The following is a 25,699-nucleotide window of genomic DNA, read 5'->3' on the forward strand; positions in this document are numbered from 1 at the left end:
TACAAGGTTTTCGCATGGCATCTTCCAGCCCCAAGCAAGGCTATGAGGAATTGTTTTGTAAAATAAAACTGCCAGCCAGGGGACGGACTATGATAACCCAAAATAACACACAAATAGGTAAGGGTGTGTCCAAATAATGAAAAGCATTTTCATTTTCACCTGAGGGCTAAGGGAGTGTTGGGGTTGCATATGTGGGAGATGAAAACTGTATAGTAAACCTGATAACCCCTCCATGGTTCTTAGAATCCAATCCCGGGAACGACACCACAGCAAGTAAAAGTCCAGAACCTCATAATTTCCAAGACTCCTTGGAGCTTATCCATCCCGGCCTGCTCCTACACAGGGTTCCCCACATCGCCCTCAGCAGAGCATCACTCAGCTTGTACACCACTCACAGGAGATAACCCACCACTTTGTGGGAAGGTCTTCTGGGATCTGCCCCTGCTGAAGTGTCTAACCACTGAGCAACCTCTTTTATGCTGTTATCATTAAAGACAACTGAGAGACAGCATGGGGTTACACGTAGGCAATCCTGAGGCAGCCCCCAGTGGCTTTGACCCTCCAGCCCTATCACTTGGTAGCTATGTCATCTTAGGGCTTCCGTTTCTGTAGGTATTAGGCAAAAGGGAGAGTATGGTCATAATAACTCCTAAGGTTTTTATAAGTATCAAATGATAATACACAAATAGAGCCCTTCAAACAGAAGCTGGCACAGAGTAAGCATACAAATATTCTTGGTGATGATACTGTGCCCTGCAAAGTCTTGCCCTCTCCAGATGAAACAGCTCCATTTCATCACCCCTGCTGTAGATCATATAATTCTAGAAATAGCTCCCCTGTTAGAAGCTCCTTCCTCACAGTGAGAGGCATGGAAGTGGATTTAATATTCCAATGTGGTGTAATGCACCCCTGATTCGGTGGGAATGGCACTGCCCTGACCCAAGCTTCACAACTTTACCAGTGTGGCCTCCGTTTGCACTGGCTCTTTGCCTACTGAACTACATCATGGGTGGGTGTCAGTCTCATAAACTACCAGCTCGTTTTCATGAAAACTACTGTCAAACTGAACCTCTCCCAACAATATTTGTGTAATTTATTTGGGGGGTTATGAATACATCTTATGTCTATTCAAGTAAACTCTTGGTGTGGGATCTTGATTCCAGTCCTTTGCAATATATCTGCATTCTCGCTTTATTATTCAGTCCTTCCTAGTATGTCATGTGCAAAACTTGACAAATATGCTTTCTTTTTATCCAAGTGGTTGATTAAAGTGTTACCCAAACATAGCCAAAGACAGAGCCCTGTGGAAAACCGCTAAGGACCTCCATCTCTAAATGATCAGATCTTTTGGAATGTTTGACTTGGGACTCCACCTAACTTTATTACCATTACCCTTTCTCCATCTTGTTCATAAAGATATCATGCCAAAATCAATATATACTTTCTCTATTTCAATTTCTTGTAGGTAAAAAACAGTTGATCTAGAATTATTCCTTCTTAGAGAGAGGTAGTAGTTGTACATAATCACAGGGCACGGTGCTAGCCGCTACCACCAAGCCCCAGAGCTCAGGGCATAGCTACTGGACTTGTCAAAGTTTTTTTAATTGGGGCAATAAAAATCCAGCAGGATTAGTAGATCATAATATGGAAGGGAGGGATCCCTGGGTGGCTCAGTGGTTTGGCGCCTGCCTTTGGCCCAGGGCGCGATCCTGGAGTCCCGGGATCGAGTCCTGCGTTGGGCTCCCGGCATGGAGCTTGCTTCTCCCTTTGCCTGTGTCTCTGCCTCTCTCTCTCTATCATGAATAAATAAATAAATCTTAAAAAAAAATAATATGGAAGGGAGCCTGAACTAGAAGTGGCTGGGGCCAGACATTTTGGTGTTGCACAGGTGGTAACCAAATTCCATTAAAGTTTCACCTTCTTTTCTGTTGAAGATCATGTTTGGATCTGGTGCTTGAGCCCCAAGGCTCAGGCGGTGACAATAGAAGGGTTACTCGCAAAGATTTTTCAAGGATTGCTCCCTGAAATCTGCCCTCAGGAACTACACAGGGAGGGAGAGATGCTGAGGGCTGTGGCAAAGCCCCCTGAGGGGAGCAATGACTCCATCCAACAAAGGAGAATGGGAGGTGCTGGGTATGGGTTTGGACTTGATGTGGGACTCGGGGAAGTTAAAGGATTATCACACTGGCAGGGAAAATGAAGAACTCCCCCCCCCCCACATACACACACACCCTTTTTTTGAGAGAGAGAACAGGTGAGCAGGGAAAGGGCAGAGGGAGAGGGAGAAAGAGAGAATCCCAAGCAGGCTCCCATGCCCAATGTGGAGCTGTCACAGGGCTTGATCCCACAACCCCTCGATCATGACCCGAGCCCAAATCAAGAGTCCAATGCTTCACTCACTGAGCCACCAGGTGCCCCCTTTTTAACTTTGTGGGTTTTTTTTTTCTTTTTTTTTTTTTTTTTAGAATTCTGCCTAGTCTTACAATTCCTCCTTTGACAGTCTACTTTCCCAAGAGGAAAATGTTCATTCAGCTTGGGGCTCATGGGAATGTGACCTGGGGTTAACCAGAATATGCCCATCTCCACCCCATCCTTCTCTCCACAGATTACATGCAGGAGGGAGAGAAAACGACTAGAGAGGAAATCAGGGGAAGAAAAGGCAATTGGGAGAGGGAAAAGGAAAATGAAAGGAGAGCTTAAAGTATAGAGTGACCATGGTCATTTTATTTGATTCTTGACTCCAACACCCACTTTGGGGAAAAAACATTTAAAACTGACCACATAGGTATTGGCAGTAGACAGAACCAGAAATTTGACCCCAGTTGTATTAACTCCATTAAGCCTGAGTTCTTTCCTCTGCAAAACAAAGGCCATGAGGCACCAACCAAAGAAGCTCTGTGACCTTCTCAAATGCCAACATTTTGGGCACTGGATTGTTCCATTCTGAAGGATCAAGAAAGTTCTAGCAATCTGGGAGTTGCAGAACTGAGGGTAGGGCACTTTGATACCCTGCCACACAGACCCATCTGCATACTTGGTACATCCTGAAACCAAGGGGGACTATAAAACATCATCTGCCCAGATGGAAGGGATTCTAGAATATGACCACAGGTTGGACCACAGAACGTGCAAAGGCCCACAGTGTACAACCTAGAAGCTGACTGCCCAGATCTTGGATCTGGAGAAAGTTGGCACTGGAGAAAAATGTTTCTAACGCCTCCACCTCCACTTCTGAAATAATTCCATGTTTCAGATGGGGGCTGGAATGGTGGCAAATCTGCAAACCCTGATAGCAACAGAAGGAAGCAGACCAGGAAGGAAAAGATCAGCTGGGCACAGTTCAGTTCTCAGCAATAATGACAAGTCTAGAAATGAAGGAAGGAAACCCAGAATGCATGGGCAGGGGGGAGCGGCTGGGGGTGTATTTTACTGCTGCATTTCCAGGGCCAGGCTGTACTCTTTGTTTTGGCACACTTTTCCTGCCAGAAAGCAAATGTTCTCACCACATAAATACCCGTCGACATTAATAACAACAGCATTGGAGACCGTTGTCTGTAAAGATGCCAGATTGCCTGCAAATAGGCTGCAAATACCTGGGAGACTTTCACGAAAAACAAGACACCAGGCAATGAAAGTCTGGCAGAGGAGATGGGGCTTCTGATGATGGTGGGAGGGAGCACACGAACAGCTCTAGCATGCAGGCTTTTTTAAATGCGACACTTTTGCCTTGAACCCATGGAACGCCTGCAGGTCTGACCCGGTGCCCTTTACCAAAAAGCAGCTTTAAGAGGTTTGCTTTGCAAAGGCAGGGCTCCCCGGGGGTGATCGCTGAGGTTTTACTGCCATCAAGTGGAAGCATGGAGTATGGCATCTGCCAAACAGCCCCAGCCTGAAGTGGCAGGCAGAGAGGAAGGAGACACAGCCTATTTCCCACCAGACAATGAAAGATGAGGGGAAGGTTGTTGAGCTTCATTTCATTATCACCCATTTAGTTCAAAGGAGATGCCATTTTGGTTCCCAGCCATCAATCAACTGGCATCACTCAAGGACCAGGCTGGGCTAAATTTGCACATTCTATTTCAGCCCAGTGAAAATGGAGATCTATGGGAAATCTCCAAAACCCTCTTCTCCAATATCAGAGCTCATCAGGTGCCAAAACTTCCAGTCCCTGCAATGTCCCTATTCTAACAGAAGAGTTTGATTATGTCCTGAACACATAAGACCTGAAGACAGGGTGGCAGCTGTGGGGGTGACAAGGCTGTTCGAATGGGAAGAAGCATTTATCTACCTCCTGGCAAGATAAAGAGTTCAGTGAGGGGATGATCTCCTTGTCCAAACCCTATACTTCTTAGAAGAGAAGCCAGCAATGGGTGCCACTTCCATGTTTTCTTCTGTTTTCAAAGAGGTTAACAGGAAGACTGCAGTCATGGGAATACAAAGGCCTGGCAGATCCTCTTCCCTAACAAGAAAGAAGATCCAGGGTATTCTGTGGCTTTACCTTTCACTCAGCCCCCTTTGCTTGATCGGTGGGCTAAAGACCAGAGGAGGAAAGAAAAGAGGGAAGGGAATATTTATTTCTTGAGTTACCTACACTGTGACAGATGATATGCACGAAATTATATTGTGTTCCCCTCACAACAACCTCACTGGCCTCTTAAGAAAGACTAGAATGGTCTAAAAGGATCCAAATCATGATTTGTAATTTCTGTTTGCAATACAAAACTAGACCAATGTTAGTGCAAAGCCATGTGAAAAACAACCAAATCTTTGTGGAACGGAAATTCAGAGTCTCATTCAGTTCACCTCTGGCCTCACCTCAATCTTCTTCCCACACCAGGTTTTCCTTTTGTTGAAAAGTAGAGTGTCTTAGGAGGTAACTCCCTAACTCAGCAACAAATTTTTCAATGCCATTTGGTTTCTGTACCTGGGGATTCTACCCCCCTTCACCAAAGAGTGTTTCCTATTGCCCTGCCCCGCGAGCTGTTTCTGGAATTAAGTAAATAATAATTGTTAGGTACTAGGTCTTTCCCAAGGGATATTATGAACCAATTCTGTCAAATAGGGATCTGAATGTATTCCCTCCTACAATTAAACCTCCTGAGAATTGTGAAGCCGGCTTTGAGGTCTCCTCCCCGGCCTACTTGGCCTGCCACACTCCATTCCAAAATTGCCACTCAACTCTGCCGTCCTGTAGCAAAACATCAGTCTGTGGCCCTTCTTGGCTCCCCCCGGCCCCCTTGCCACTCATCTCAGCAACTGGAGAAAACACACGTGTTTTAGACAAAAGGAAGAGAAGGAGAAACTCATGGAAGTGCACCCCCAGTGGAACTGAACATTGTCTTCAGTTCCATGTGAAGACAAGAGCCCGCCATCTCTCCTTCGGGCTCAGTGCCCTCCCCTCGTCCTGCCACTGCCACAGTGAAAGCTTGCCAGCACATCTTTATTGTGTCTCCAGGTGAGGTGTGGTGAATAACTTATTACAGAAGGAATACTCCCCATTTGTAGACAATGCCCACTTACAGAATGCTGGTGGTGAACATGGTGTGAAGCTATTTACGGGAGCTGAGGAGCAAGGGGATGACAGAAGAATCAGTGCCAGGAATTTAGGGCAAGAACAGTGCACAAATGTCTCCTGGCAGAGGGAAATCAGGCTTGTCCCTGCTAGGGAGATATAGAAGAGGAATTTCTGGTAACGCATATGGGGGGGGGTGCGTATTTCTGGAGATGGACAGCAAGTTTGGGAATGGTGACCTGTGAATTGGTGCTGGGGACCCTCAAGGGCTCTGTGCTAGCACCACATGTGGGTGACCTTTGGCCTCTCCTACCCAGACAAGATGTGTGGGTGCCAGTAAGTTGGCTTCCAGTGTAGATATTGGCAAGGACAGGCCTTTGCTGTTTTTGCTCAGATCTGCAGATCTGCTCTGGGCCAAGCGATCCTCACAAAACCAGCCTTGAGTCAGAAGAGCTAGCTCCTGAAATGAACTGAGCCAGTAAGGGGTCTGATGACCAGAGCTTTAGTCACTTGTGGAATGACTGGGCATAGTAATGGGCACACCCTGAGTTGCCTGAGACTCCCTCCCATTTAAAAGAAGTATCCTAAGTACGGGACAAAGGAAAAACACTAGAGTGCTAGGACCTGGAGTCTTGTTAGCCCCCAACAACTCCAGAAGGGAAGGCAAGTTCTTTCCAAAAGGTTCTGTACAGTTTCCTTGGGCAACTTGGGATTCAGCCCAGATCCCTTTGAACTCCCCGCTGGTGGGCTGACTTGCTGTGCTCGTCCTGCTCTTCAGAACAGCTAACTGCCGTCTTTCCTTCCTTCATAGTCATTGTAAGGGCTAGTCCGAGTCTGGGCCCGTGGAATGGAGAAATCCCTTTGGGCGGTTCGATTCTGAAAAGGAAGCCACCATATTGTTAAACCCATTCCAATTTCCAATTCCCAGGTATTTCAACAGAGCTCCAATCTGGAGCAGGAATCAACTCTCTTTCCTCTCCCACCTCTCCCCGTGAAGCGCTCCTCCCTTTGCCCTGCACTCCAGTCTCCTGTGCTGACCCAGGAGGCAGATCACAGGAAAGGAGATATGGCGTCCTTTCAAGGTGGCCGTCTAGGGGCCTTCAGAATGGCTACATCCTGTTCCCCAAGGACAAGCATTCCTTGCTAGCAGAGCTAACACTGCTGATGAAAAAGGAGAAAAAAAAAAAACATTTACCTGCAGCTGAAAATGGGTGGAATAAGGAGCATAGAGTGTACCACTTAGCTCTTCAAGACCTGAAAGAGAGGGAGAGGAGAGGTTCCAGCATTAGGGCTCCACCCCACTTCGTGCTCCTGCCTGTTCTCACCCCAATTCAGTCAATTATCAAAGTGTGACATCTATCTGTCTGTCTCTTCGGTAGACCAGAAGTTTCCTGTAGGGAGAGACTGTCCCAAGCCCAGGGCCAGGCACAAAGTAAGCACGGTATTGGATGAATAAATGAATAACTACCAACATAGGATCACTAGGGAAGCACCTTCCAGAAAACTTCACTGGTGGCACAACTCATCCCAGAACCACTTCTAAAGCACATTTGAAACCAGTTTTTTCAGATATGGATCCGGCCAGAAGGTGTCGCCTAGAGCGAATCTCACTGAGGATTTACCTACTTCCTTAACTGCCCACCAGGAAAGAAAAAAAAAAAAAAAAAAAAAACTTTTTTTTTTTCTTTTTACTTTCTTTGGGAGGGGGCAAAACTTATGAGCAACAGTTTTCTGTGTATTTGAGGGAAATTCGAGGGATTTAAACTCTGGAACAGAAAAGCAAATCCATACAATCATCATGGATACCATACAAAGCAATCCATCGATTTCCCACCAAATGTACCTGTTCAGTTTACTCCACACACACCTCAGGTACTTTCTCTATGTAAGATGCTGTGGAGAAGCTGAGGATTAACCAGAATGATTCCTGGCCTGAGGCTGACACTGGGGAACGAGGGATATATGACAGCTATACAAATAGCAATGGAATGAGACACCCTCTGATAAGAGCGTTTCAAAGTTTTACAGCTTGCAGGCAAAGTGCATGAGAGACTAGGGATTGCATGACTCTAGAAGAGGGCAAAGGCAGGCAGAAGGACATGTCTGGAGCCTGGACACACAGGCGGGGAAAGGTAGTGGCTGGTTACTTTGGACTGAGAGCACAGTTTCCACGGTTGTTGGGTCCTGGCCATGAAAAGCCTCCCTATGTAAATACGGTGGGTACTGGGGAGCCAGCAAGGTATGTGAACAGGAAAATGTGGTAGTCGAAGAGGTATTTTTAGGGAGAGGAAGGTGACAGTGGTCCATAAAATGAATGCAAAGAAAGAAGAAAGGGAAGAATAGTAGTTAGGGAAATGAGTCCTAACAGAGTCCAAGAGTATGGGGACAGGCTGAAGCCCTGAGAGTGGATGGGAGTGGACAGGTGCTAAAGTATCCCCTCCAGCCGTCCCTGCTTCCCTTCAGGCTTCCAAGTGTCCAGAAGAGGGACCACAGCCACTGTGAAAAGCACCAGGAGGCTTTGCACCTCGGATTTCAAGGGCAGAGAAAATTGTTAACTAAAGCTAAGAACCTCACCTTGGAAGTCCCTCCCTCCTGTCCCAGACCTGTCCTCTCCCTTGATTAGCCCCAGAGACCAATGAATAGATTCCTTTTGGCAAGAACAGTCTCTAGCTATCAGTTTAGCCTCTTTTTGGTTATGAGAACAACATAATACCTGGTTATTCACAACTTTAGGCAAGAGCAAAATCATTTGATTCTTTTATGTCAGGTACCATCTCTTCCCTCTCATGGGACCAGAGACATGCAGTAAGATGTGGCTCTTCGGGATAAATCAGAATCCTCAGTAACTTTATGGAAATACCTGCTGATTTATGATGAAAGGGCTTTCTCCCTTCTCTGTGACCACTGCAAGAAATCATGGCTTGCTTTCTATATTCAAATCTACAAAGGGCTCCACATTTCTGGAAGGAACACTTAGTTATCTGTTATAAAGAACATAATCTCACCTACTTGTCTCTAGAGATTTTTTTTTTTAGTCATTCCTTTGCCATTCCTTTGCCCTATCTTATTTTGGCTTGAGAAACCCATAAGGTATTGTGTAGAAAGTACTAGATTAAGACTCCAGAGGCTGGTTTCTACTTCTACTAGAACTCTAGTTAGCTGGATGATTTTAAGCAACATCTGAGCCTGGGGGACCTTATCTATTCTATCAGAGGTATGACTTGGATCATCTTGAGTGCTCCTCAGAGTTATAATATCCTATGATTCTCCCCCATCTTTCTACAAGGGATTCCCACCCAGCCATCCTCTGTACCTTGAGTGATTTCCTCTTGAGAGTAGGCTCTGTTCTCTACACCATAGCTCTGCTTCATGAGTTGAGGTTTACAAAATGTGTCCTCCACAGGGTAATCCATGGGGTTCCGTTGCTTTGTGAGCAGCTGAAACTCAGGTGCAGCATAGGCCAACAGGAAAACCCAGCCATTGGCAACCAAGGCTGAGCTGAGGACAGTATCATCCCACTCAGGGCCAAAGGTAGAAATCAGGAGCAAGGTGATCCATGTCACCCAGATGCCAATGGAGAGGAGCATGGTGAGGAAGATGTGGGTGCCATGTCTCTTCCAGCCAATGAAAGATCCACAGAAGATGAAGCAGGACATGAGGAAGGTCAGTGCCATCAAGGAGAGGACATAGATGAGCAACATGACAAAATCTTCATTCCGCCGAGGGGCAGAAAGCTCGGAAAAGATGGCAACATTGGTCCTATTCATGGTGAGGATGATGTACTCTGCAGCAATGATGTCCTGCACCAAGCTGAGGCCCACGGCCAGGCTCAGCATCACCATCAAGGATAGGGGCTTCCTTCCATGCACCAGCTTTGTTAGATTGAAAGCATGAGCCAGGAGGCAGGAGAAGCAGAGGGAGAAGAGGACACCAAAGAGGAAGAAGCGGGTGGGCCCTGTGCTGCCATCAAGTTGGATGATGAAAGCGAATGTAAGGCCAAAGATCCCCAGAACACCCAGGAGGAAGAGAAACTGGGTCGGGAGCACTTTTCGCCTGTTGGAGTCTTGCACCTTGCAGATGAGGATCAGAAGAGCAAACATGAAGGCCATCGAGGTCACAGCCCCAACTGCAGCCACTGCTTCTAGGACGATGCCCCAAATTTTAGTGGTATCACAAAGTCTGTGGTACCTGGCATCCAGGTTTGAGCGGCAACCACTAGGGGATGTTGTGGCCATTCTGGTCCTGCATAAAAGCAAGTTGTGGGGAGGAAGAGGTGAATCTCCTAACAAATTCAGCCACAGGACACCCAAAAAGATTAGAAAAAAATCTTTGTATGTTTGGCCAGGATGTTGCCCCTAAACTTGCTACTTAGATAAAGCTACTAACTTTTCTCCACCTTTTGTGGCAAATTCTAAAGGAAAAAAACAAATCTTCCCACAATTAAGTTATAAATATGTACCCTGATGCCAGAGGACTCAGTGCTCTGTTGAAGGGTTCCAGGTTTCAATTTAAAAAACAATTTATAAATAAATAAATTAAAAAAAAAAAAAGGGATCCCTGGGTGGCGCAGCGGTTTAGCGCCTGCCTTTGGCCCAGGGCGCAATCCTGGAGACCCGGGATCGAATCCCACATCAGGCTCCCGGCGCATGGAACCTGCTTCTCCCTCTGCCTGTGTCTCTGCCCCTCTCTCTCTCTCTCTCTCTGTGTGACTATCATAAATAAATAAATTAAAAAATAAAAAAAATTAAAAATAAATAAAAATAAATAAAAAACAATTTGCCAGGGTTCCTGATATTTTTGCCTAGTATTTTGTCAGAATTCATGAGCATGGAAATCTCTAAGTTTAAATTTTAATCATAATTTATCAGTCTGAAGGTTTTTTCCACCTTTGCCTGTTTCAGACATTTGTAAGTATCCCATTTTTTTTTAAGGTTCTATTTATTTATTTGAGAGAGAGAGCACATGTGCAAAAGTGGGGGGGTGCAGAGGGAGAGGGAGAAGCAGATTCCCCACTGAGTATGGAACCCAACGCAGGGCTTGACCCCAGGGTCCTGGGATCATGGCCAGCCAAAAGCAGACACTTAATGGACTGAGCCACCCAGGCACCCCTGTAAGCACCTCATTCTTTCATGCATAAGAGGAGTTATCTATTTAAACTATAGATTTCTCTATGGCAGGCCACACATCCACTTTGCCACCCCCGGATCCTCTTCTTAGCTCTGTTGTCACATGTTAGAAGGATTTTTTTCCCTCCTTAAAGTTTGTAAGGCTGGCTCTACTCTTATTCCAAAAAGTGATGGAGTCTTCTCTGTCATAACAAGTTCTTTATTAATTATCTGTTAGGAGAAAAGTCCTAGAGAATGCACCAAAAAATAGTGAATAATCTAATGAAATATATTACCAATAGCTAATGCTCATTTTTACTATGGATCAGAAACTCTTCCAATCACCTTTCATATATATATGAATAATATATATATAATATATATATTAGTTTAATTTTATAGCAACTCCAGGAGGTAAAAAATATTAGCCCTGTATTACAAATGAGAAAACTGAGGCAGAGACAAGTTAAGTTACTTGCCCAACACCATACATTGAGGAAATGGCAGAAGCAGAATTTGAACATAAGTCATCTGGCTCTAGGATCCATGTTCTCTCATACTACAGGTACCACCTCTCGAGTAAGTTCTAGTTGGCCTTAAATGCAATCTGAGGTGTTCTCATTCTCTCTCTCTCTCTTATGTCCTTCCCTTTTCTACCTCATTAGATGCCTCATTAACCAGCTCTGTTTATGGTCTTGATTCCACTTAGTTCAGGCCCACACAGGCTGGGAGCTCCCAGGTGACAGATGATCCACAAAGCAGGTAATCTGTTCACCCACTCAAGGACAATCAGACTTGACTGGCTGGGGACACCTGGGTGGCTCAGTGGCTGAATGTCTGCCTTTGGCTCAGGTCATGATACCAGGGTCCTGGGATTGAGACCCGCATCAGGGAGCCTGCTTCTCCCTCTGCCTATCTCTGCCTCTCTCTCTCTGTGTCTCTCATAAATAAACAAAATCTTAAAAAAATATAAGAATATAAAAATAAAGGATTAACTGGCTGGGAGCAGCCTGGGTGGCTCAGTTGAATAAGTGTGACTCTTGATTTCTGCTCAGCTGGTGATCTCGGGGGTCGTGAGATACAGCCCCATGTTGGGCTTCACCCTCAACTGGGAATCTGCTTGTTCTTCTCCCTCCTGCTCTGCACTCCCCCACCCCCACCCCCACCGTTGCAGCTGGCAGGTGTACACGCACCTTCTCTCTCTCTCAAATAATTAAGTAAATAAAATATTTTTTAAAAAAGAATTGACTGTCTATACCCCCTATATATCTCTCATTGATTTCCCAGATCTGCTTCCTTCTCCACTCCCACTAACTTCATGTCAATTTTAAACCTAGCTGATGTTCAAACCTTATGAAATCTAATTCCTAAGAATTCAGGGCATGGTGGGAAGATAAATTGGGAAATTGGAAGAGAGAAGGAGTTTATACATCTTAAAATATGTGGGTCTCAAAGTCCAAAGTCAACGTCAGGTAAGACATTGAAATTCAAAAGTGCTAAGGTTTTAACAGTTTGTCAACAAACTATAATTTTTTCCTGGATTACCTGGCCAGTTTATCAGTTTATCTGGTTTATCAGTTTCTATGACACCATTATTTTGGTTTTGTTAAATGCTATTTGTGCATGAATGGGTTTGGGGGGCACAGTGCTTTAGACTTTAGATTTTCTTTTCCTGATAGGATTGCTCACTCAACAGTGAAAAGTTCTGAACTGACTAGAAGAGAAATGCTGTCAGGACAAGGAATAGAGGACAGTGTTGGAGGAAGGAAAGGCTCACTGAGTACCCCTCCACAGAAAATCACCAGTGAAAGAGCTCGGCACCCCCAAGGCCAAGTAGGGAGAGATCCTGCAGAAAGGAACTGGAAAGAAGTAGAGTCGCTAGGACTGGGAAGCAGGAAAAGATACAAAATATTCATTGCATCCTGCCTCTTTCTTTATTAGCAGAGAAAACAGCTCAGAATGTCTTCACCACATGCCCATAAATGCTCATAGACAAGATTTCTCTGGCCCTTCACAGCTCTATGAGATGCTGTGATCAACCCTAGGGAAAAAGAACACCTTTTTCTCTTTTTTCCATTTGATATCTTCAAGACCCAACTACAAGTCAGAGAACAACACAATGGGATATGGAACCAGCCATTGCTCACTAACTGTCCAGGGCAAAGGAGCACCTTCCTCAATGCACACAGAATTCAAACATCTGCTTCCCTTAAAGATACAAAATCTGAGGGCACCTGGGTGGCACAGTCAGTTAAGCATCTGATTCTGGATTTCGGCTCAGGTCACAATCTCAGGGTTGTGGGATCCAGCCCAGACCCACTGGGCTCCATGCTCAGCCAAGACTCAGCTTGAAAGATTCTCTCCCTCTGCCCCTCATCCCACCTCCCTCTCAAATAAATAAATAAATAAATAAATAAATAAATAAATAAATAAACCTTTAAAAAAAAAAGATACAGAATCTCCATTTCAGTTAAATGAGGTAGTTATCGCCCTAGCATTGTTTAATTTTCATGGTAAGTAGGGGAAAAATTATATATATGTGTATATATATGCAATATAAAACACATAATTACATAAATGAATATTATGTATATGTTGGAATATTATAGGTATGTTAGAATACAATAACTTAAGTAATATAAATAACAAATAATTGATAGCTTCAATCTATCTTCCTAACTTTGTTTTTTTAAGATTTTATTTATTCATTCATGAGAGACACACAGAGAGAGGCAGAGACACAGGCAGAGGGAGAAGCAGGCTCCCTGCAGGGAACCCAATGCAGGGCTCGATCCCAGGATCCCGGGATTGTGACCTGAGCCAAAGGCAGATTCTCAAGCACTGAGCCACCCAAGTGCCCCTCTTCCTAATTTTTTAATGAAATTTGGCTCCCCAAGCTTAACTTTTTATTGTATAGTCATTCATTCAACCAATATTTCCCGAGCACCACTATGTGCCCATCACTAAATAGCCAGTGGTAAAGGGGAAAACCGGCGAATGCCCTAGCATAGACGGGACAGACAGACAGACATAATCTGCCACTACTTCCACGGCCTTCCCAAGTCCTTTCGTCAGCAGGGGTCTGTCACGGGGGTCTCTACTGCATGGAAATCACACCACAGTCACCCCTACCACATTCACAGAGCAAAGATGGAAATACCTCTTCAGGGCAGCAAAGAGTGAAATACGGGAGGAAGAGGGCGGGCAAGGCCTGAGACGACACACGTGCCCAAAGTCTGGTTTGCCTCGCCTCTGAACGCCCGCTCTGCGGTGGTGAGGGGAAGGGAGGTGCAGACCTTGTCAGTGCGGGTGCTGGGAGGATGGGAGAGGAAGAAGGGCCCCCTCCCTTGAATGCAAGCACAGTGCGTACAAGGGAAGGGAGGGACCCAGGCTGGGCACATCTCCCTGCTCACCTTCGCCTCTCCCCCTCACCCCCTCCCATCAGTCATAAGGGCGGTGTCTAGCTGGAAAGGTATTTCTCCCTCCCGGCCGCCCACCTGCCGCTCCTTCCCCACCCTCTAGGTGGTGCTGTCCCTTGCCAACTGGTCATGAGCATCACGGGGAATTATATGAACTTTGGGCCTGATGACTCTATCTTGACGGAGACTGATGAGGTGTTTGCCTATAGGAGAGTCGGGGTGCTGGTCAGAGGAAGAGTGAGACAGAAACCTCCCATCCCCCAACCTGGACCTCCAGGCCCATCTGTTCTGGTGGCAGGTGTGCAGGAGGCGGGTGTGTCTCGAGGCCTCCTGGCATCTGCAAACCAGGCCACAGGTGTACAGAGGTGGGGGAAACCAATTTCCCTCCATTTCAATTCCACCTCCCACCCCAATCACGCACAGGAGATGGAGAAGCAGACTCTGAAGTCCCTTTAAAACATAATTTTGGGGGGGCCTGGGTGGTTCAGTCAGTTGGACATCTGCCTTCAGCTGATCTCAGGGTCCTGATATCAAGCTCCAAGTGGGGTTCCCTGCTCAGCGAGCAGCCTGCTTCTTCCTCTGCCCCTCTCCCTCTGCTCCTGCTTGCTTGCTCTCTCTCTCTCTCTCTCTCAAATTAATACATAAAATACATTTTTAAAAAACACTGTTTTTAGGGCAGCCCTGGTGGCTTAGCGGTTTAGCGCCACCTTCAGCCGGGGGCCTGATCCTGGAGACCGGGGGCCTGCTTCTCCCTCTGCCTGTCTCTCTCTCTCAATCTCTGTCTCTCTCTCTCTCTCTAATAAATAAATTAAAAAATCTTAAAACAACAACAACAACAACACTGTTTTTAAAGAAATGTTGACATTTTCAAGCATACAAAGCCCAAGGGCTCATCATTTGGTTCGGAATTTACCAATCTATGGCCAATTTTGCTTCCTCTCCATCCCCACCCCACTCACTAGACTGTTTTTAAACAAACACCAGGCATCCTATCATTTTATGCACAAATACTTCAGTGTGTATCTCGAAAAGATAAAACTCCCTTTTAACCTAACTACATTTCAAAAGTTAAGAATAACCCTGTCATATCAAATACCCACCTGGGGTTCATATTTCCCAATTCTCTCACAAATGTCTTTTTTAACATGTTTCTTAGTAAATACACTTTTATCTAAGTGACTAATTTTTCTGGAATCCTCCTTACTTCATCTCTGCTAGCCTTCCTCCAACCTCTTCCCCCAGCATGACACCCATTGTGTAACAGGTCCAAATGTCCTCTAACTACTTTGAATTTGGTCAGAGGAAAATAAGACTCATCGGACTCATTAACAAGCAGCTCTGTACAGAGAAGGCCCTGTGTCACCCAGATGAGGAAAAGAGAGGGAAACTGGCTCGGGAAAAAGGCAGGGTTCTGGGAAGCAAAAAAGGGCTAATATAAACTGCCAGGAGTTACAGAAACAGCCTTTGGAGAAGAATGTAAGGGCTGGAGCTAGAAAGAAAAAATTGAATGCGACCAGGGATTATTTGGCCATCATTTGTAACCAAAGTCAAGGACACAGAGATTTAGGGTCCTGCCAAGAGAGGACTAGCTTCCTCAAAGACCAAGTGGGAGCTGAAAGAAGCAATTTACTGTTGGACTGCTCTGATGGCGAGAGTCTCCCCACTAACTCATCCTCAACATGCACCAGGTGTGCTTTAATGGGCTCTGCCCTCTGAACCCTCACCACCTCCTTATACTATAGCTCCTATCATCACTATCTTGCCTCCAACTGCAGCGATGGAGGCACAAGTCAGCCCCCTCACCAAAGTCCCACCACTAGGAGATGACAGGGCCAGGATCCAAATCAGAATTCCAACTCCAAAGTTACACTGCGGAGCCCTCTGTCTGGTAAAAAACTTTAAAGCTGGGAGTGGAGCACCTGGTGGTTCAGTGGTTGAGCATCTGCCTATGGCTCAGGGTGTAATCCCGGGGTGCTGGGATCGAGTCCTGCATCGGGTTCCCCATGGGGAGCCTGCTTCTCCCTCTGCCTATGTCTCTGCCCCTTCTCTGTGTGTCTCTCATGAATAAATAAGTAAAATCTTTAAATAAATAAATAAGCCAGGAGGGACCTGCCATCACGGAGCCAGAGGGGTGGGGACGTGACTGCATCAGCACTCAGGCTCTGAGCATGAACAAAATTCACTGAGGCACAAAGCCTGCCCTTGTGAGTTGCTCCAGCTGTTGGAACTGTGTGTAGCCTCAGATTCCTCCCCGGGAACAAAAGGACTGTCCCCCCAGCCTGGCTGCTGGAAGAAGCCCTCCACTGCAGGAGGCAGGCCAGGAAAGGAGGTCTTGAAAGCAGATGAGAACGGGGCAGGGGGCATCACAGGGGTCTCCCCACTTGTGAGCCTGAGGCAGAGGCTCAAAAAGCCAACTTCAGATCAACCTCTGAGTTGGGAAATGGTCTGAGAAATCCCTACCCCACATTTCTGGCCCCAAAGTTCACGTCCTGGGGATTCCATCTCTTCAGGGTCTCGAACATTCTACTTCTCCCAGCCCTAAGGCCAGCCACCCCACTCAGACCACTTCAGATGACCCTCCTCGCTCTCCAGGCTTGTCCTCCCTGAGACCCTCCATTTACGATCGGGGAAGAGCCGTAATCCTGCCCAAAGGTGTAAGGCTCTCCATGCCCGGCCCCTGCCCTCCTCTGGCGCTTCCCACCCAGCACTCTTCACACAGCCCTGCAGTGCCTACTGGTGAGTCTGTGTCTTCCTCTGGGTCTGAAGGCAGGGACTGAGTCGCTGAATGTTTCTCGCCGCTCTCTACACTAGCACCTGACACGTGGTAAAAGCCTAACCAGGATGGTTGAGTGTGCACAGGGATAGAAGCAGAATCTGGTGGGAGAGGAGGGGCCGCTCATGAGCTGGGGGGGGGGGGGGTGGAGTGGGGTGTCCCTGGCTTCCTCACTAGCTTCCTGTTTGCTGTCCTGAGTTCTAACTTCCCTTTCTGGGGCACCTGGGTAGTTCAGTGGTTGAGCATCTGCCTTCGGCTCAGGGCTTGATCTCCGGGTCCTGGGATCAAGTTCCACATCAGGCTCCCTGCAGGGAGCCTGCATCTCCCTCTGCCTGTGTCTCTGCCTCTCCTTGTGTGTGTGTCTCTCATGAATAAATAAATAAAATCTTAAAAAGTGATAATAATAATAACCTCCCTTTCTCCCCATCCTCCACCTCCTGTGGGCTGACTAAAACATACTTTAGGGCCAATGCTAGGGGGTTTGGGCCATGTCTGGAACCATGGTCCTAACTAAATGACTCCAGGGGTCTCCCAGGAGAGCATGAATCCTGAGATTTCCCAGGAAGCAGAGAGATTTACTAGAATCTGTCCTCTGTTGCTAGCCAATTCCTTGATGACTAAACCCTGCACTTTGGAGGAACACGGTACAGTTTTCGCATGTGTAGCCTCTGACCTGAGATATAAGGACAGAACTTTTCATTAGTCATAAGGGTGAGACACCCTCCTCCTTCACTTACCACAACTGCTAACCACCCCACTGTCCAGGCACCCAACAGCGACAACCAAGACCTTGAAGTCACCTGGCACCGTCCTAAACCCTTCTGAAATGAGTCAAGGCATGAAAAAGAAAAGTTACAAAGGAAAAGGACGCATTGTTGGTAAATTGAATTTAAATAAAATTTTGAAAAAGAAAAAGAAAACGGCGAAGTGAAAGGCAGAAAGGTAAGAGAACAAGAGGAGGAGGTGACAGGGAAGAGGAAAGGTAGGGAGAGGAAGGGGGGGGGAGGCAGGAGTCGCTGTCTGGGCTCAAGTCCAAGCCTTGTCTTTACCCCACCCCTTCGGAAAGAAGCGCTTTCCGCTGCGTCAGGTGTGGACACTCTCCTGGAACCTCCCTCCTCTCCTCTGTAAGATGAGGGTGGGGTGCTAAACTAGATGGTGGGAGCCCACTTTCATCCCTCTGGGAAGCTCCCATTAGACAACTGCCCGGGGCGCCTGGGGCTCAGTCAGTTAAGCATCTGCCTTGGGCTCAGGTCATGATCCTGGGGTCCTGGGATCGAGCTTCCATGGGCTCCCTGCTCTGCGGGGAGCCTACTTCTCCCTCGCCCTCTGCCGCTCCCCTGGCTTGTGTGCACGCGCTCTCTCTCAGATAAATAAAATCTTTTTTTTTTTTTTTTTTTTAAAGGCAGTTGCCAAATCTTTCTCTCTCCCCCTTCATTCTTCTTCCTGCCCCACCTCCCATCATTAAAAGAACATGTCCTGCCAACTCCCAACCAAACCCCAAAACAGGGCTGGAGGTGACTAAGGGTCTGAGTGCAGGCCAAGGAGAGGGCCAGCAAGCAAACACACACCTGCGAGACCAGGCCACCAGGTAGTGGAGTAACACTGACCCTAGACCTAGACTTGCTCTTGACGACCTGGGACACTGACCAATACAAGCACAAATGCCAAAACTGATGAGTCCTCCAGCATCCCCGAGACTCCTCTCTTTTCCCTGGGGGTGGAGGGGTTGGGAGTGGTGGGGAGGCTGAAGCCCAGACCTGGAAAGTTGCCCAAGCTCCACTGGACGTGCTGTGCCGCCTTCCTGCCCCATTCCACCCTGCCCTGCCCTGCCCAAGAGTATCTGAGCACGAATAACCTGGGGCCTGGAGCCTTGCCAAAGCCAATCTTATCTTCCTCCTATGAGACATATCTCATTCTGTCATCTGAAAATGAAGAGGACAATACTTACCTGTTAGCACTGCCTGAGGGATAATACCGAATAACTTGTGACTGTTGACGCTGAGTCTTCACGTACCCCAGCTGGGCAAATGTGTGATTTTCTAACATTTTAGTCTTCTCTCTCCTCTTAAACTGCCCCCTTCAATATATTATAATAGTCACAATATAAATTATGAAGAAAAATAGTGAGGACTAGTGCCACATCCTGAGTTCCCTGGAGCCAGGCACAATGCTGAGTGTTCACGTGTTTATAGCTTTTCTCTCATTTACACATTTTTACATCTGTTATCCATCTCATTTACTATTCCTACAACCCATTTTACAGGTGAGAAGACTGACTCTTAGCAGTTACATGTCCAGTGGTGCCTGAGCAGCCCAATGGGTTAAGCGTGGGACTCTTGGTTTTAGTTCCAGTTATGATCTCAGGGTGGTGGGATGGAGCCCTAGCCCCACATCAAGCTCTGAGTCTGCTCATTTATGAACTCTGAAGCTTTTCTCCCTGATTCCAGCCTCTCTCTACTTAAACCAACTCTGAGAAGTTCTCTAGTGAGTGATCCTACACTCAATCAACAAACATTTAAGTACCTACTTTGTGTCAGGTACTGTGTTAAGTGTATGAGTCACATAGATCCAAAGTATGGCTTCTGTCCCTGCCAGGACCAATAGGGTCACACTGACATACAAATAAGGGGTTATGGGGTCTGCAGGGATTGCCAAGGGCACATGGGAAACAGCGAGTCATTCTACCTAATGGGTCTTTAAAAAAAAAAAAAATGCTATAAAGACCAAGGAGGTGAAGCATGAAAGATGTGCAATGAACACGGAGAGATTTTTAGGAAGGCAGAAGAGACAGGGCTTGGGGAAAAAAGGGGTCCAGGTAAATTCTCAGATTTCTGGCTTAGGCAACAGAATGGAACTTAGAAAAACAGGCTGGCGAGGACCGATGCCAAACGTAGCCGTGCTGAATCTGAGATGAATATGGGACCTGCAACTGGCAGCATCCAGAAAGGACAAGCATGAGGTCCTCCAGAGAGTTTACTCTGGGCTACACGCTGTTTCACTTAATTCCCACAACAACCCCAATTATTATGCCCCTTTTCTTGCAGTTGAAGCACAGAGAAACTAAATAACTTGCCCAAGATCTCATGGTGCTTAGAACCCAGGCTCCAGGGATACCCCAGTGGCTCAGTGGTTGAGCATCTGCCTTTGGCTCACGGAGTGATCCCGGGGTCCTGGGATCCGGTCGCATCAGGCTCCCTACGGGGAGCCTGCTTCTCCCTCTGCCTACGTCTCTGCCTCTCTCTCTGCGTCTCTCGTGGGTAAATACATACAATCTTTAAAAAGAAAAAATAAAGAAAAATGATCAGGGGTTGGGAATGAATGAATAATAGTAATAGTAATAATAAGCCCAAGTGGTTTCCCAGAAACCAAGGAGCAATTTCAAAAAAAAAAAAAAAAAAAAAGAAGAAGAAGAAGAAGAAGAAGAAGCAGTCAATAGAGTCAAATGGTATGAAGAAGGGAAACAAGGAAGGGAAGAGATCTTTGGATTAACATGTTAGCTCCTTTTTATTTGTTATAACAGATTCAGTCCCCATTTGAGCTTCATGGCTTTTCTCCAACTGGTCCTCCCACCCATCCCCTCCTGCCTTCCTCACTCCTCTCTTTCTTCCTCACTCTTTCTCACTCCATGCAAGGCAAGCCAATCTCCCAAGAGTATTTCTATCCAGGAGGGAATTGGGATTCATCTAAGGCTTTGTGATAGTCATGCTCTTTGCCTCAGCAAGTTTACTGTCCTTCCAGCCAGAAAGACCCTTCTCCTCCTAGACACAATCCATTTACCTCATCACTTCGAAACTGAGCCCAAAACTTACCTGTATCTTAAGGTTTTGAAAAATCATTAGTCCTGTCTCATTCTAAATTTGTGGGTCTCTTCATTATTTCTTAGCACTCAAGTTTTTCCATCTATAGGTTTTATATTATACATTAATATCAATGCTGACTCAACCATCAGATAACAAGCTTCTAGGACTCCTGAGTCGCTCAGCGGTTGAACGCCTCCCTTCAGCTCAGGGTATGATCCTGGAGTCTCAGGATCAAGTTCCACATCAGGCTCCCTGCATGGAGCCTGCTTCTCCCTCTGCTTATGTCTCTGCCTCTCTCTCTCTGTGTCTCTCATGAACAAATAAATAAAATCTTTTTAAAAAGAAAAAGATAAGAAGCTCCTTAAAGAAACAGCAAATTTTCTATTTGTTGGTATCCTCCTCACTAGGTGTTCCGCACAGTGGTTGCCAAGTAAATGTTTTGGACTCAGGGTGACCACTGAATATTCACTCAAAGCAAGTTATTTATTAGTAAGTGTGAGTAATGGGGAGGAAGAATTTTTGAAGATGAATATGCACTAATGCTTATCCTCATTTTTTTTTTTTTTTTATCTAGGCTGAATTCTAAGACAAGGGTGGAGTCCCACAGGAATTTCTCTGGCCTTGATGAAGGATTAGTTACAAATGGAAAGTGTCTATAGGGAAATCTCCAGGATCCCCTGTTCTGAGGAGTCATCCTAATTCTGATGACATAAAAGTGATTATGGCAACAGCTTATGAATAACATCACTGAATTGAGTTTCTTTGTAGCAACTGAGAGAAAATGAATCATTGAACCGCTTTAGGGAGATCTAAACAAATATAACTATAGAATTTATCCCTGATTTTTCACTTTCAGGTACCCCTGGGGGCATTACAAACCATCTTCCTCCATTCTAAACAAAGCATATGAACTTCAGATTATTGTAAAATAGATTGCTGGAATATAAAATAAAATACTGGAAATCTTTTATAAAAAACAAAAGAAAATAAGATTTTGAGTGAAACTTCCAAATCTTTTAGGCCTAGGGTTTTAAGAAAGAAAATGTCCAGAAAATAGGTGGATAAAGTCCTTTACTGGTATACCAGCTCCCAACTCTCAAAAGAACCTTCTTTTAAATATTTTATTTTTTTAATATTTTAATATATAAAGGGAACATATTCATGCTCAGTCCAACACGTCCGAAGCTAAATTTATCATCTTTCTTCATAAGCTTGTGTTTCTAAGCCCTGAGAATAGCACAACCAACCACTTAGCACCCTAGCATATCTAAAGATAAAATATAGACTACTAATGTGGGAAAAGATGGAGAGGGCAGATCATGTGGCTAAAATCTATTTGGCAATAGCAGGCAACAGTTATTACAATAAATATAAATGGTAAATTTTTCATTTTTAAAAAAGATTAAACTCTATATACCTATAAGAACAAGATACAGAAACATTGAAAGTTGGGGTGCCTGGGTGGCTCCGTCTCTTAAGCCTCTGACTCTTGATTTTGGTTCAGGTCAAGATCTCAGAGTTGTGAGATCAGCCCCCTGTCAGGCTCTGCCAAGGGTGTGGAGTCTGCTTAAGATTCTCTCTCTCTCTAGGGATGCCTGGGTGGCTTGGTGGTTGAGCTTCTGGCTCAGATCATGATCCCAGGGTCCTGGGATTGAGTCCAGCATCAGGCTCTTCATGGGGAGCCTGCTTCTCCCTCTTCCTGTGTCTCTGCCTCTGTGTGTGGGTCTCTCATGAATCAATACATAAAATCTTAAAAAAAAAAAAAAAAAAAGATTCTCTCTTCCTCTCCCCACTCTCTAAAAATAAAAACAAAACGTTGAAAGCAAATGAAAAAATTTAAATAAATGCAAAAATAAGTAATCACAGATAGTGTTTACTTAGCAGGTATTATGTATCAAGTACAAAATTAAATAGCTTGCTGAAGGGGGACACCTGGGCAGCTCAGCAGCTGAGTGTCTGCCTTCAGCTCAGGGTGTGATCCTGGAGACCCAGGATCGAGTCCCACGTAGGGCTCCCTGCATGGAGCCTGCTTCTCCCTCTGCCTGTGTCTCTGCCTCTGTGTGTGTGTGTCTCTCATGAATAAATAAATAGAATCTTTAAAAGGAAAAAAAAGACCCCTCAGGAGAAACTCAAGGCCCAAACCCTGGCTGCCTCAGAGCTACAGGTCAGGTCTGGCAGAGCCTGGATGAGGAGTCAGTCTTCTGACTCAAAACTGAGAGCACTTCCCAGTAATGTTCTGCTGCTTTCGATCTGCCCTCTGAACACACCTCTCACCATACCCTCAGAGGAGCCTTTCTGTTTCTTCCCAAGTAAACGCCTCTGCTGAGGCTTCCTCTCATTCCTTTCCTTTCATTCCTTCCCTCTCCTAGAAATAGCCAGCACACAGACCTGGAGGGTGGAATTCAGACCCCCATTCTCACCCCTCCCATGGATCCCAGCCCATGGTATCTGAAGTGGTTCAAGTATTCTCTTTCAGGAATGAGCCCAAACTCATGAGATGAGCACTGGGGGTTATACTTTATGTTGGCAAATTGAATTTTAAATAAAATTTAAATTAAAAAAGGAAAGAAACAAGCCCAAAGTGGTGGCTGATTCAACTGAACCCTTCAAACAGATGTGGCCTCTGAGGAGAAAACCTGCCTGGAGGGGCACCTGGGTGGCTCAGGGGTTGAAAATCTGCCTTTGGCTCAGGTGGTGATCCCAGGGTCCTGGGACTGAGTCCTGCATCCGGGTCCCTGCTGGGAGCCTGCTTCTCCCTCTGCCTCTCCCTCTCTCTCTCTCTCTCTCTCTCTGACTCCCATGAATGAATAAATAAATAAAATCTAAAAAAGAAAAGAAAAGAACAGAAAATCAACCTAGAAAGAGGTCAGGAACAGAAAGTCCTTCAAAATTCCCTGATCCCCAGCAGGCTTCCCCTATCACTAACCCTTCCTTCCCAGTGGATGTTGAAGGAGCTTCTCCAACAGCCTTGAGGCCACACCTGGGTCCCATCTAGTTGCTGCCCAGAAGGTGGGCTGTTCTTGGATATTCAACTTCCATCCCCCCCGCCAAGGTTCCTGAGCAACTCCACGGACAGCCAGGGAGGGAATGCTGTGGAGCCGACAGCCTGACCCTCCCATGGAGAGAGAGGGGTGGCTTCTACAATCGACTTTCCGAAAGGCAGAAGCCTGTGCTTGTTGTGGAAGGACAAAATAGATCAAAACTTCTCTGCACCTGGGTGAAGTAGCAATTAGCACCATCTCCCTCCTCCTACCTCCCCCCCCCCACACCGATTCCCAAACCTCTCCACCCCCAAGCCCTTCCTCGAAAATCTTCCTCCGTCTTTTCCCTTCCCCTAGGGTGATCCCCAAACTGCTCACCTGCCAGCCAGGGTTCCACCTGCTAAGCGTCGGTACGACGTGTCCGAGCACAGACTACTGCTCTGGCCTTTGAGCCGTCTGCCTGCCTCTTATCTTAGCGGGGGAAGCTGGGGGGGGGGGGGGCGTGGGGAGGAACCTGCGTTAAGCCGGAGAACCCCGCTCCTAGCCAGCCAGTCCCCGGCCGAGGAGTCCTCTCCTCCCGCCTCCCACCCCACCCAGCGCCGCCCTCCCCGCAGGATTTGAATCCGGAGGCGGGTTGGCCCGGGCTGCGCCGCACTCACCCTGGGGCCCCGTCCGCGCACGTCGGGGGCGGCCCGGGGGGCTCGGGTGCCGGGAAGCCCGGGGGCGCCCAGCGGCTACACCCGCAGCTGTCGCGGGGCGGGGCCGGGCGCGGGGAGCCGGGGGGGGGGGGGGCGCGCGGCGGGAGCGGGACGCGCCGATTCCAGGCCCGCGCGCCGAGCGCTCTCAGGAAGAGAAGGTCCCGGTGCCAGGGAATGAACCGAAAGCCTCCTGACGTCAGCGGCACAGTCACCCCTCCACCGGGGGCAGACGCGGGGCACCTCCCCGGCCCATCTGGAACGTCCGACCGCACGGGGCGCGCGCACCGTCCCGAGGCCCCGGGAGACGCGCCCCAGGGGCCCCGCCCGCCCCGGGCCACACCCGCGGCCACACCCGCGCCCCCCCTCCCCCCGGGCCCGCCCCTCGGCCGCGCCTCGGTTTCCCCCCGCGTCCCGTGCGCCCGAGCGTGCGTGCGCGCGGGAAGCAGAGCTGAGCCCCAGGCGCCCCCGCTGCGGGGGACCCCGACGCTGGCCCCTGGCCCCTGGCCCCTGGCCTTGGCCTCGCCGTCACTCCCACCCGCCGGGGCACGAGGCGACGCCAGGTGCGGGCGAGGAGGCGCCGAAGCCAGGCGGGAACCAAAGAAGATTCCTCGGGTGCAGGGGGCTCCGCACCCCCCTCGTCTCGTCGGGACTGTCCCCCCCCCCCCCCCCCCCGGACGAGCGCCCGCAGAGCTGCCCCGGGCGGAGGCCTCGTGGTCTCTCCGCGTCCCCAAACTGCCTCTCCGAAAGCCTTGACGATGCAGGGTGATGAGATCGGGGCGCCAGATAAAAATTATGAAATAAGGGCATTTGCCTGTGGTGTCTGGCTCCCCCTCCCGCGCTGCCCACTCCTCTCCCCTTTATCAAGCCAGTCCTCCTGAAACTCGTCTTTGTTTACTTGTCAGACAATCCTGGAGTGGCTGCCCCTCGGTGTCAGGCTCAGGGTGAGGCTCCACCCCAGCTGCCTGGGAGAGGAGGGGTTCTGTGCTTTTAGGGTGCCAACTGGCCTACCCGGCAAACGAACCGGTGTTATGCATGTGAATGAACAGGGGAAGGCCTCAGCCTCCCCAGCTTTGTCCCCACACCCCAAGTTTCCAGAGACTAATGGGCTTTTAAAATGTGATTTTATTCGGTTTTCATTTCACTTCCAAGAAACCACAGCCAGTGTTGTGAGTCTTGGAATATTTCGCTCGAGGCCTGCAGCCCAGGGTTCTGTAGTCTGTCCACTCCTCTCCCCAGGCTCCTAGGGGGGTGTGTGTGTGTGTGTGTGTGTCTGTACCAGCAACTGAGACGTTGCTGGAAATAGCAGTGCTTTTTAGCGTGTGCCATCTGCTAAGCGAGTTCTTCTCTCTGGCCCTCAGTTTTCTTGTATTCAAGGAGGAAGTGGGATGAGACCACCCTTGTCCAATAGATC

The 25,699-nt window shown here is 47.5% G+C and overlaps 1 protein-coding gene across 1 annotated transcript; it reads right to left on the reverse strand.

Annotated features, from left to right (window-relative positions):
* Positions 1 to 2,704: 2,704 nt before the first annotated feature.
* On the reverse strand, positions 2,705 to 24,390 carry GPRC5A (G protein-coupled receptor class C group 5 member A). The gene is made up of 5 exons (XM_072798966.1): positions 24,250 to 24,390; positions 23,969 to 24,075; positions 8,826 to 9,754; positions 6,708 to 6,766; positions 2,705 to 6,388 (listed from the first exon to the last, which is right to left on the reverse strand). The coding sequence occupies exons 3-5, from the start codon at positions 9,745 to 9,747 to the stop codon at positions 6,296 to 6,298; spliced, it is 1,074 nt and encodes a 357-aa protein (XP_072655067.1). The 5' UTR covers positions 9,748 to 9,754; positions 23,969 to 24,075; positions 24,250 to 24,390; the 3' UTR covers positions 2,705 to 6,295.
* Positions 24,391 to 25,699: the final 1,309 nt, after the last annotated feature.

Source organism: Canis lupus, chromosome 25 (genome assembly GCF_048164855.1).
Source record: "Canis lupus baileyi chromosome 25, mCanLup2.hap1, whole genome shotgun sequence".
Lineage (NCBI taxonomy): Eukaryota > Metazoa > Chordata > Mammalia > Carnivora > Canidae > Canis > Canis lupus.